Here is a 13,102-nt window from a genome sequence, read left to right on the forward strand (position 1 = left end):
GGCACCGGGCTTGTGCGTGCACAGGGGGGCCCGTGGTGGCAATGTGGTGTTCCACACCAATCTTGGCGGTAGATGACGAGAACGTGGGCTGCGCCAGGGTGGGGAACTCAGCGAGGAGGCGCAGAGAAACGTCTGCGGCGGGTAGCATGCTGAAAAGCCTGATTGAGTCCGTCGCGCTGAGACTGCACTTGTACGAGCAGAACATAATCGCATCCACCAAACGCCTGTTTTTTACATCCACAAGGAGGCCGAAAGCACAGAGAAAATCTGCACCGATGAGCGGCACCGTCACTTTAGCAGTCACAAAGTTCCAACTAAAACGCTGTCAACCAAAACACAGTTCCACGTACCGTATTCCTTAAGTGCGGATAGGGCTGCCATTGGCCGCTTCCATGGGGGGGCCATGTGACTCAGACAGCATGTCCAACCTTGATGCTGGCAGGACGCTCCTCTGCGCGCCAGTGTCACACAGGAACCGTCCTCCAGAGAGGGAGTCCTGGATGAAGAGCAGCCTGCCAGTACTGCTGACGCTCATGGCCACTGCTGTGCGCCGGCCCCGGCGTTTCCCGGCGGCGGTCCACGAAAACTGCACCGCCTGGCTTTGGTCCCGAACTTTGCGTGGAAAAAACAGTCCAGAATCCGGTTGCCGCCTGGGGGGCGTAACAGCAGCAGCAGCGAGAGTAGAAGAATCTTCCATGGGTCTTTCTGTCCCAGCCGGAAGAAAAGCAGCCACATAAGTCGGTTGGGAGGCTAAAAAGAACTTATCAGCTTCAGCAGCTAGTTCGCGGCAGTCCAAAATAGCGGTGTTGGCTAAGGCAGCCCGCACCTGAGAAGGCAGAAGCCTCAGGAAAAGCTGCACAAAAGAGGAATCCTGGTCTGTGCTCACCTAAGAAGCCTAGCATGTTGTCCATTAGTTCAGAGGGCTTGCAATCGCCAAGCCCTTGCAACGAAAAAAGGCTGCTAGCTCTCTCCGCGTCGAAAAGTTGAAATGTCTTTAAGAGGTGAGCCTTCAATGTGACGTACTTGTTCCTCTCCGGTGGGTGCGTAAGGACGCTAACCACTCTGGTCGCCGTCGCGCTCCCGAGGGAGGACACGACATAATAAAACTTAGTGTCGTCCTCTGTGATACCACGCAGGGCGAACTGTGCCTCGGCCTGGGCAAACCATGCAGTCGCGGAAGATTCCCAGAACTCGAGCAGCTTCAGAGAAACCGCATTCGCCGTCATGGTCGATAATATTCACTGAATCCGTTCAGTGAAGCGTCGGGGTCACCAGTGTTGTGCTTGTAGCGTGAAAGCAAGTCAACTTGAAGTATCGTTGACACACAAAAATGTGTGCGTCGTTTATTCATCAAGAACCAGCAAGAATGAACGCTTAAATCACCCACACTCACAAATGGCGGGAACAACAAACCCCCACCTTTGTGAGAATCTCCTGACGGCCACTTAAAGGGGCCACGCCGAATTACTCGCTCCCAACTGCATACATGAATGCCAAACAAGAACAACATTCTCATGTGCACAATCGAACAGTACAGTGAATGATGATGACAAAGTCAAGTAACAGGTGTGATGAATTATGTCCTTAAATCAACCGCTACACCATTTCCTTTAAAAGGTAGTCCAATGCAATAACGACCATTGCGGAGATTGGCTGACTTGGAGACAAAATCGAGGAACGGTTGGTCATCTTTAGAAGGTTCTGGGTTGTCACGAGTACAGTCAGGAAAGTCGATCTTGAACTGCTGTTCCCACAGTTTATACAGTTTCACAACAGATTTCCTGTTTACACTTATTACTGACTGTTCCTGAGCCTCATCAATTTTGCCTCCTAGTGGTCTATTTACTGTCCAACCAAGCATGGTTTTGACAGCGCAAGGTCCATCTCCCAAACTCAGGATTACATTTAGCGGTTCCAGAGCCTTCGTTACATCTGAACCAATCAGCAACTCTATTTTAGAATCAATTTCTGGAAGATGCATCTATCAAATCAGGTCAACAGTTGATGTTATTTTGATGTGGGATGTTTCATTTGTGTACTAGCATAGTCTTCTGTGTGTGTATATGCCTGGGAGAGCACAACATTTGCTGCCCTCAAGTCTAGCAACCTCTGGGCCTAAAACAATACTATTTTCAACTACCTTCCTTTGCTCCATTGTTCGCAACAAGAATGTTTGACCTTCTTCCTTGTAGATTGATCTTATTCATCAGCCTCACTGTGCAGAATGATTCAGTGCTGCCCGGGTCGAGAAATGCATAGGTATGCACTGTCAAATTCCCTTTCCTGGCCTTGAGTTATACTAGCACTATTAAGAGTTTGCAATTATCCTCGACGGCCCCAGTCATATCCCTTGTTTGGACAGAGGCTACAGCAGTAGGTTTAGTCACCTTTTTGACATGTGCTTGTCCTTTTTCGCTCCTTCTTTGGTAGGTATGCAGCATACTAAGAGGCTTTAAACCACACATGTTGCAGGTGAGTCGCTTTTTACAAGCTTTGCTGATGTGTCAATTGTGTGTTTCACATCGTTTCCAATTGTGAACACATCTTCAAAGCATGTCCACCTCCACAGAACAATCAGTTTTCCACAGCAGCAGACAAACTCTACTTTTCTTTAGTTCCTTTATCATTCTTCTTTTCTACATCTGTCACAGTGGTGGCAAAGATGTTGCCTTTTAATTTTGGATAAGGCTGCGACTTGGACTTTTTTACATCTTTGCTCAGTTTGGTCAAATATTGGCTCAGTTAGAATTGTCACCTGCTTTTCCAGGAAATTCACCATGTTTTTAAAGGTAGGAAGTTACAGGCCATAATTCTCCATTTATTTTTTCAGACGGTAGGGCAACTTCCTTTTGACGATGAGCATGCTGCAGGGCATGTCGAGCTCACGCATACAGGTATAGTTGATGTCTTCCATTGTATTACAACAACCTCTTAGAAAAAATCTGTATGTTTGCAGAGCCTTTGTGTCATCACCTTTTATTGATGACCAAGCTTTTGCAATTTCATGCTCATTGCCAAGATGTTTCTGAAGCTTAGATTTGGCCTTCCTGAATTCTCAGCCCGAGGCCGTATATAAACAGCTTCTCACAAGTTACCTTGGCTGTCCTCTTGAAAATTGTTCAAGATAGAAGAGATAATCTTTATGGCTTGGGTTCCTACCTTTAACACTGTATTCAAAGGATTTAATGAATATTTGGTATTGAAGTGGGTCACCATCAAAAACCTGAATCTCTTTTTTGGGCATGGAAGAGAGAGGCTGCTGCTGCACTGATAACGCAGTGATTTCAATTTGCCTTTCCATGACTGCCGATATGTTGCTCTGTTCACTAAGTAGGAAATGCAGATGGAGAGATGATACAGGCAATACAACAGAGGGAGCAGGCAATGCAGATGGATATGAAGGATGAGATGCAGCAGACAAAAGCAGGCAATGCAGCAGATGTCATGTGCACTGTAGGCATGACTGTAGATGTCACCTGTGTATGCATCACCCGCAACAGTGGTACCAAATAATTAGCTTGAACCCTCACTGTTTTCCGTTGCTCAAAATTTGACTCCATACAATCAGATTTTTTTGAAAAATTGCTGCTAATATTGGACCCCTAAGGGGCTCCTAGTATTTCCACTTTTGCCAACGTAGCAGCTAGATTTGCTTCCAGCTCCAGCTGCTCCTTTCTCTTCCTTAGTATTTCCTCCTGTTATCCCGAGGCATGTTTATCCTTTAGCAGTCTTTGTCGCACAACAAGAGCAGCCACGTTAGCCTCCGCCATTAAACGAGCAGATGTAGTGCTTGATGCTCTGGAGCTGTGTTTTCTTCTTTTGCTTCCAACATTTGATACGCTGTCCTCTGGTTGTTTGGTGTTCTGAATGTCTGATGTTGCTAAGTTTGACTGGGAAGAGGAAAGTGTGTCTTGGTGCGTAGTGTCGGGAAATGTTTTTCACTTCAACAGGTGCCTCCTCAGATAAAATGGGAGAAACATTTGCAGCAGTTGGCGAATCTGCAGTTACAAAATCTTTTGTGGAAAATACCTTCCAGCTTCCAAAAGCCATTTGTTCACATCTTCCATGAAACCTGCCCTGCTTCTTTTTTTTTTAGGTGTTCAAACTATTCACTGAGTTTTTTGGCAATTAATATACTGATTTATGGGCTAATTTAGAATTTTAATATAACTAAAACAACTTTTCCAGTTTTAAGTGCACATCCTTTGCATGTTCATATTTCTTCATGAGGTCTTTGATTTCAGGTATGAGCCCTTTAATTTGTTTCACATTCCTTCTGCAAGTTCTTTTGCAGGCCAGAGCATTGGTTGTATGAATGACCGTCGTCCTCTCTTCCACATCACTGCTTAAAATAGTTTCACTCATTTTCCAGTGGAGACGGTTTATCAAAAAATACACTGTAGCAAATGAGCACGAATCCCCACATAAACAACATTCAGAATACAGTGATTCCCACACATTAATTTATTTGTGGCGGCCCGCCACGTAAGAATTACGTCCGCCACAAATTTTTTAAAAAAATAAAATAAAAATAAAAAATAAAAAATAAACTTTTTTTTTTTTTTTTTGTCCTGTCCAGCTTCTCAGGCAAATCATATAGTTGATGTAGATGCCCATATAGGCTGTTCAGATTTACTTTACAAAAGAGAAGTGTAGGATACTTCTCTTGTTGCCTTATTTGTATTTGACCACTACTGTTTTCTGTTTATTTGTTACTGACTTTGGCAGGACACCTCTGCCTCTGTTTCACTTTATGTTGCTGGTAAATAATATGGTTGTAGTAGTAGGCTAAAGTTAAATTATATAGTATGCACTAATTAAAGGGGCAGAGCTTTAAGAGACATTTTAGATATTTTATAAGATATATTTTTTGTAAGAACCACAATTAATAAATATATTTCAGTGAATAACTTATTGTTCAAATCTGTATATAAATATGTACATAAAGTGTTGTAATTACATTGTAAAATGGATGGATGGATGGATGGATGGACGTTTAAAACAAAACTGTTATTAATTAGTAAGCATAAATTTTTTGAGCCTTTTTAGAGAAAATCATATCATTGTAGTAAATTTTGCAAATTACTCGATGATGTCATGGTGACCATGCCCATAGCCACACCCCCACAGGTATCTTGGCAGTTTATGGGAAACACTGGAATAGTCTAGTGCAGGGGTCGGGAACCTTTTTGGCTGAGAGAGCCATGAAAGCCACATATTTTAAAATGCATTTCCGTGAGAGCCATATAATATTTTTTTAACACTGAATACAACTAAATGCGTGCATTTTTAAGTAAGACCAACATTTTTAGAGTATAATAAGTCTCTTATTCCTTTTAATAACATTGTTATTCTGAAGCTAACCAATAATAAATAAAATACTTCTTACCATTAATGCGACTTCTTGAACAGGTGCGGTAGAAAACGGATGGATGGATTAAAATGCATTAGAAGGTTTTGTATTTTGACACTGTGATTACCAGCGGAATTATTAATTACTTATAGTGTTAAGCAATGTCAGCTAAGATTTATCTGAGAGCCAGATGCAGTCATCAAAAGAGCCACATCTGGCTCGAGAGCCATAGGTTCCCTACCCCTGGTCTAGTGCCACCAGTCGGCACTTCCACAGCACAGCGCCACCAGTGCAGAAACCTCAGCCGATCACAACAAACCAAGAGCGCTCAATAACAAGCCAAAACAGTCCCCAATGGACAAGCGGCAGCACATCCAACTGTGTTCATAATTTCAATTTTACAAAGATGGGGAAAAAAAAGCAACCGCTTCTGATAGCTGTGATGCGATGCTATCAGTTGGTGACATTTCGATTGTGACTTCTTCAATATAAAGGCGGAAAAGAGTCCAAATGAACACAATGTGCATTCACCCCAAAACTCTTGAGATCCAATCCATCTGCGCAATTGTTCCATGGAATCCCATTCATTCAGGTGTGTCGTAGATGCAGACTTTTTTTTGTTAACTAATTGTAGCGACTGTCATCAATACCGCTGAGAGGCTTATGTGGGCTTGCATCTGTGACTCGTTCCTTCATTGAATAAGTACATGTTACAGTTGTGTAAGTTGTAATTTTGAAAACAAAGTTACAAGCCCCGTTTCCATATGAATTGGGAAATTGTGTTAGATGTAAATATAAACGGAATACAATGATTTGCAAATCCTTTTCAACCCATAGTCAATTGAATGCACTACAAAGACAAGATATTTGATGTTCAAACTCATAAACTTTTTTTTTTTGCAAATAATAATTAACTTAGAATTTCATGGCTGCAAAACGTGTCAAAGTAGTTGGGAAAGGGCATGTTCACCACTGTGTTACATGGCCTTTCCTTTTAACAACACTCAGTAAACGTTTGGGAACTGAGGAGACATTTTTTAAGCTTCTCAGGTGGAATTCTTTCCCATTCTTGCTTGATGTACATCTTAAGTTGTTCAACTGTCCGGGGGTCTCTGTTGTGGTATTTTAGGCATCATAATGCGCCACACATTTTCAAGGTCTGGACTACAAGCAGGCCAGTCTAGTACCCGCACTCTTTTACTATGAAGCCACGTTGATGTAACACGTGGCTTGGCATTGTCTTGCTGAAATAAGCAGGAGCGTCCATGGTAACATTGCTTGGATGGCAACATATGTTGCTCCAAAACCTGTATGTACCTTTCAGCATTAATGGCGCCTTCACAGATGTGTAAGTTACCCATGTCTTGGGCACTAATACACCCCCATACCATCACAGATGCTGGCTTTTCAACGTTGCGCCTATAACAATCCGGATGGTTCTTTTCCTCTTTGGTCCGGAGAACACGACGTCCACAGTTTCCAAAAATAATTTGAAATGTGGACTCGTCAGACCACAGAACACTTTTCCACTTTGTATCAGTCCATCTTAGATGAGCTCAGGCCCAGCGAAGCCGACGGCGTTTCTGGGTGTTGTTGATAAACGGTTTTCGCCTTGCATAGGAGAGTTTTAACTTGCACTTACAGATGTAGCGACCAACTGTAGTTACTGACAGTGGGTTTCTGAAGTGTTCCTGAGCCCATGTGGTGATATCCTTTACACACTGATGTCGCTTGTTGATGCAGTACAGCCTGAGGGATCGAAGGTCACGGGCTTAGCTGCTTACATGCAGTGATTTCTCCAGATTCTCTGAACCGTTTGATGATATTACGGACCGTAGATGATGAAATCCCTAAATTCCTTGCAATAGCTGGTTGAGAAAGGTTTTTTTTTTAAACTGTTCAACAATTTGCTCGTGCATTTGTTGACAAAGTGGTGACCCTCGCCCCATCCTTGTTTGTGAATGACTGAGCATTTCATGGAATCTACTTTTATACTCAATCATGGCACCCACCTGTTCCCAATTTGCCTGTTCACCTGTTGGATGTTCCAAATAAGTGTTTGATGAGCATTCCTCAACTTTATCAGTATCTTTTGCCACCTTTCCCAACTTCTTTGTCACGTGTTGTTGGCATCAAATTCTAAAGTTAATGATTATTTGCAAAAAAAAATATGTTTATCAGTTTGAACATCAAATATGTTGTCTTTGTAGCATATTCAACTGAATATGGGTTGAAAATTATTTGCAAATCATTGTATTCCATTTATATTTACATCTAACACAATTTCCCAACTCATATGGAAACGGGGTTTGTAAAATTCAGTGATCCAACCTGACGTGATGGTCAACGGTCCAATGTGACATGCCTCTGCATACCTACATACAAATATACATAAGTAATATATTTGTTTTGGCTCTTACAGCTTATGTTTAATAATTTTGCACTAATTGACATTATTTTGCTCAAACTATTGTATGGTATAAAAAGGAATAAGGAAATGATATGAATATTTAATTGATTTGATTATACTGCCACCAAAAGCTGGGCGATATGGACCAAAACTCGTATGTCTATATATTTTTTTTTCCACCTAAAAAAACGTATTTTTGAGGTGTGGCGGCTATAATTTTGCTGTGGTGGTACGCCACTATCAGTTGCATTAAGGCGGAAACTCTACAAACTACCTACATTGATTCTTATTTCCATATCTGCCAGTCGAATGTACACATGCCTCAACAATGTTACTTATATTACTTATATTGGTGGCATCACTCCACAGGTTCCGTGAGGTGCTTGCAGCTAACAAAGCGATGCCCTGGGAGTTGGTGTCCGTCTTCATACTGGTGCTGAAAGACTTTTTCAGGCAAAGGAAATGTGATGAAGAGGACAACATCTCAGGGCAGCAGCCCACAGGGTTTTGGACCAGCCGCAGAAAACTGAAGCAGGGTGCCAACTAGGGATGATGTTTGATAAGAAATTATCGAGTTCAAGCCCATTATCGAATCCTCTTATCGAACCGATTCCTTATTAATTCTCTTATCGAATCCAGATAGGTTGTTGTATATGGAAAAAAATACAATAATTGGTTTAAAAAAAGCTCAGTTTTATTTTATAAGAAAAAAATAAAATTAAAATAAATAAATATTGACTGTTACCCCCCTAAAAAAATAAAATAAATATTGACTGTTACCCAAAGTATATTAAGTGGGATTTTTCAGAAAAACAAATATATACAGTAACACAAAAACAACCTGTCTCTGTGATCACTATAGGTGTATAAATAATAATTTAGTGTAAAATAAAATCAGTCCCTTGGGCACAAAACTGAAAATACAGCTCTACAAAAAGTGCACTTCTGCTGCTATTGGAACATACTAACTACACACACAGGCAACAGCTAACAAACAATCAAAAACGTCTAATAAAGTTCCAAAGCAGATTAATCCATTTAGGCTCTTATTGTTGTTGATCTTGCTTTGTCTTTTTCTATCTTTACGTTTGTCTTGCACTGGACTGTTATTTATTTTTATTTTTTTTAAACTGAAATACACACAATGACAAATGTATAAGCTGTGTGATTCAATTAACATCCTGAAATGTAATATAAAATATGTAAATATTAGCTTCACATAAATATACAGTACTATCATCAAACAAATACTTCTGAGTGTTGAAACCATTTCGATGGTGGAAATACACGACTGGCAGCCATTTTAAGTCCTCAAAACATCCATTGAAACAGTGCACAAAAATCGTTTTTCAATAAACATCTTACTTTTAAATTTACCTACTTTCCACCTTAATTTTGAGTTACATAAACAAGTTAAACAGTTTACTTACAGACTTATCTTTTCCAAGGCTTGTAAGAGCTAACACAACTTGTCTACTTCTCAATTGTCTCATGAACTGGACTAACATCGTCAACCCGGAAGTGCCCAAACTATTGACGCGTAGTATTTTCATATCGCCACAAGGTGTCAGTAAGAGTCTACAATCAAATGGGCATAACATTGCCCATTTGGGATTCGTTCCCAGGGATTTGAATAAAGAACCAACTCTTTTTCTTTACTATAGTAGCCTCGATAACGGGAACCGGTTCTCAAAAAGGGATTCGAGTCCATGGAATCTGTTCTTTTGTTATCGAACGACCAGGAGAATCGGTTTCGAACATCATCCCTAGTGCCAACTAGGGGTGTAACGCTACGTGTTTTGTATTGAACAGTTTCGGTACGGGGACTTCGGTTTGGTACGGGGGTGTACCAAACGAGTTTCTAAGCTAAAGTCTTAACAAGCTGCTTTGCTTCTTCTGCCTCTGTCTCAGCACCCAGCATTGTCCCACCCACACAACCATCTGATTGGTACACACAAAGCGGTAACAGCCAATCAGCAGTGAGTATTCAGAGCGCATGTAGTCAGCGCTTCAGCGTCGAGCAGATAGGTGTTTAGAAGGGGAGCATAAGGCAGCATACTCTCCCCAAATTATAATAAACACCTCCCAGTCAACTACTAGTAACATCACTATGAGCCCGTTGACCTTCTAGAAACTTAAAATACAGCTCTCTCCGTGCGTCGGTTGAGGTGGGCGGGTTTGGTGGTAGCGGTTAGTAAGAGTGTTAAAGTTGTTTATATCGTCACCGTCAGTGTAACCTGTATAGCTGTGGACCAAGTATGCCTTGCTGTCACTTACGTGCATACTTGCCAACCTTGAGACCTCCGATTCCGGGAGGTGGGGGGTGGTTAAGAGGGGAGGAGTATATTTACAGCTAGCATTCACCAACTCGAGTATTTCTCATATATATATATATATATATATATATATATATATATATATATATATATATATATATATATTTTATTATACATATAAATAAAAGAAATACTTGAGTTTCAGTGTTCCGATCATTCTAAAGTTATAACGTCATTGGGTAGGCACGCTGTTTATATCGTGGGAAAGCGGACATGAAAACAGACTGTACCCACTCAGGTCCGCATGGAGCTGGAGGGGGCGTGGCCTCCAGCTACGGCTGAATTCCGGGAGTTTATCGGGAGAAAATTTCTTCCGGGAGGTTTTCGGGAGAGGCGCTGAATTCCGGGAGTCTCCCGGTAAAACCGGGAGGGTTGGCAAGTATGCTTACGTGTGCAAGCAGAAGCTGCATACAACATGTACCTGGACTAGCACGTTGTCAATGCTGGTTGTAGAGGACGCTATTATTGTTGTTAGGGTGAAAATTAGCAGACATTCGAGAGAAAAGTGGACTTAAATTTCAGGGAACTCCTGGTAAAATCGGGAGAGTTGGCAAGTATGACACTGTTAAGCGTCATTCATTTAAAACTTGTGGTCCGCACTAACATAACATTTTCATATTAAGATGCGGGTTGCATGTTTGAAACCCCAGGTTTATACATAGCACAAAGCAAAAAAAAAAACTTTGTATGCAGTGTTATTTCATTTTAAATTTCAAAATAGTTTTGTGGCTCCCATTGATTTCTTTGATTTGTGAAACTGGTCAAAATGGCTCTTTGAGTGATAAAGGTTGCCAACCCCTGACCTAAGAAGTAGGAAGTAGGGAATGACGTCACTGCCGAGTTGAGAGGGTGCTGTCACGCCAAATTTCTTCCCTCTACAAAAACCTTCCCTCCCCCATTTACTTCCGTGGTCATGTTTCCTCTTACGTCATTGACAGCGATCAATAGCACTTCGGCTTTGACTGCCCGTCGCTGGAAGGATACTTCGTCTTTGACAGCTGCTGGAATCTGAATAAATCGATTATTGGGTTTTTTTTGTACAGGCGCGAAACAGGACAGTCGCGTGCAGGTTAAGGACCCCCGGCAACTTTGTGATTTTATTGGACGCAGCCCCGGAAGTAAATGGGGGAGGGAAGGTTTTTGTAGAGGGAAGACATTTGGCGTGACAGTGCCAGTTATGAAGTCAGAAATCAAGATGGCCACATTCACGAAACCTATGTGTGCGTTTGCCTTGTCTGAATATAAACCATTTATAGGAAAATATACGCTCTTTCTGCAACCTTCAAACTCGCTGTCCATTTTCTGTATGAAAGAAAAAAAACAGACACTATTGCTAGCGATATAGAACGTATATACTACATCAAATAAATATAGTTCACACTATAGTGATGTTACCATAAATAAACAATACATTTTAAACAACTGATTTACTGCAACTAAAATTAATCAAAAGTGCTAATAGAAGCGCATATTATCCAGAGCCGCCTTCTTTGAAACCAACTCAGGATGGTCAGAATGCTCCGACTTTCTGAGTGGGAAATCCAACTTCGAGCGGCGTTCCAGTTGAAATTCAGACTTCCCAGTACAAATGGAACGCACCATAATTTTATCATCAACTCCATTAATATATATATTTACTTTTGTAATGTAAGTAATGACGCTATTTCTTTATGAATTTAATGTTGGGAAACGTGGCCCCAGAGGTGAACCAGTCAGAAATGTGTTCGGCCTTGAATACAATCTTCATTTCTATACTAATCCAGGAACAAACTGTCTTATTTTTTCCGCCTAATTTTGACCATCAGCTACATTAATTAATGTTATGCCGCTTTTGTGTGTACTGTATATTTAATTATGTGTTCCGTCAATTAAGTGATGACGCCATTTACTGCTAAGCTAGCTCATGTGTGCGTGTGAAGGATGCTAGCAAATTAGCTGAACTTTTGATAATTAAAAATGGTCTTACCTCGTGTCTTTAGACGAGGGCTCGGGTGAACTCTTTTCAACCACCTCCTCTGTGAGTTTAATGTTGGCAAACGTGGCCCCGGAGGTGAACCAGTCAGAAATGTGCTTGGCCGTGAATATCTTCTTCATGTTTGCACCTGTTAGGTGTGTCTGACCGGCACACTCCAGTCGTGTATGGTATATGTAAGCCGCTAGGGGGTGGAACCAGAGCACAGCTGCCAATACGAGGAATAATTGTGACTTCTATTCAAAGCAACATCCTCCTGAGACCTAAAAAATAAAACTTTTATTTTTGCTAAAATAATTGTCTTGTACTAATTTACTAAAGGTTTTAAGTTATATTTTTAGTGTCAATTGTATCATCTTTTATGTTTTGATAAAACAAATGACAATGTATAGCAATTTGGCTTACCATTTATTGCATCAACCATCTTTATCATTTATACAAAAAAGTACTAGTAAGACCACCCATTTTGTTTTATTTCTAAAGTGTTAATTCATAATGCCTATTTACTATTATATATATATATATATATATATATATATATATATATATATATATATATATATATATATATATATATATATATATATATATATATTAAAAAAAACACGTTATGCTGTGGATCTCCAAAGAGGTAACAAAATGACAATTAACAAATGGTGAATTAAAAAATCCTTACAAATAAAAAGAGCATTCAAACAGATTCACAACTATTTTAAGGGCAAAGGTCCAGTGTTGTCCTGTTGCATTAGGCTCATCACCGATCGGAGCTTTTCATTTTCCTTTGAACAAACAAAATGCATTTCATTAGTGTCGTGTGGTGAAAACACCCACTCTTTCTAGAAACGCTAGACAGTAATAATCACCGCCTGAAGTCTTGTGTTGTCTTTCTTTAGCTGCACCAAATATTCAATCCTTTGTTTGTGGTTTTTGTGTCCCACCAGTTTTCCATTCTCTTCTGACAGCTGAACATTCTGCTTACGTAAAGCCTCATTCTCCTGGAAGAGGAGTCACTATCACTTATCATGTGATGG

The 13,102-nt window shown here is 40.7% G+C and overlaps 2 protein-coding genes across 2 annotated transcripts in view; both read right to left on the bottom strand.

Annotated features, from left to right (window-relative positions):
* The window catches only part of LOC133645953 (ATP-dependent RNA helicase TDRD9-like), a 65,385-nt gene extending 53,098 nt beyond the window's left edge, over positions 1–12,287 (bottom strand). The window contains exon 1 of the mRNA XM_062040879.1: positions 12,066–12,287. Within this exon, the coding sequence (XP_061896863.1) occupies positions 12,066–12,193 (128 nt within the window). The 5' untranslated portion in view covers positions 12,194–12,287. The remainder of the gene's footprint in view (positions 1–12,065) is intronic.
* Positions 12,288–12,659: 372 nt separating this feature from the next.
* Positions 12,660–13,102, bottom strand: part of LOC133646888 (kinesin-like protein KIF15-B) — a 26,013-nt gene continuing 25,570 nt past the window's right edge. The window contains exons 34-35 of the mRNA XM_062042778.1: positions 12,935–13,066; positions 12,660–12,850 (exon numbers count right to left, since the gene is read on the bottom strand). Coding sequence (XP_061898762.1) covers positions 12,779–12,850; positions 12,935–13,066 — 204 coding nt within the window. The 3' untranslated portion in view covers positions 12,660–12,778. The remainder of the gene's footprint in view (positions 12,851–12,934; positions 13,067–13,102) is intronic.

The sequence above is a fragment of the Entelurus aequoreus genome, linkage group LG03 (genome assembly GCF_033978785.1).
Source record: "Entelurus aequoreus isolate RoL-2023_Sb linkage group LG03, RoL_Eaeq_v1.1, whole genome shotgun sequence".
Taxonomy (NCBI): domain Eukaryota; kingdom Metazoa; phylum Chordata; class Actinopteri; order Syngnathiformes; family Syngnathidae; genus Entelurus; species Entelurus aequoreus.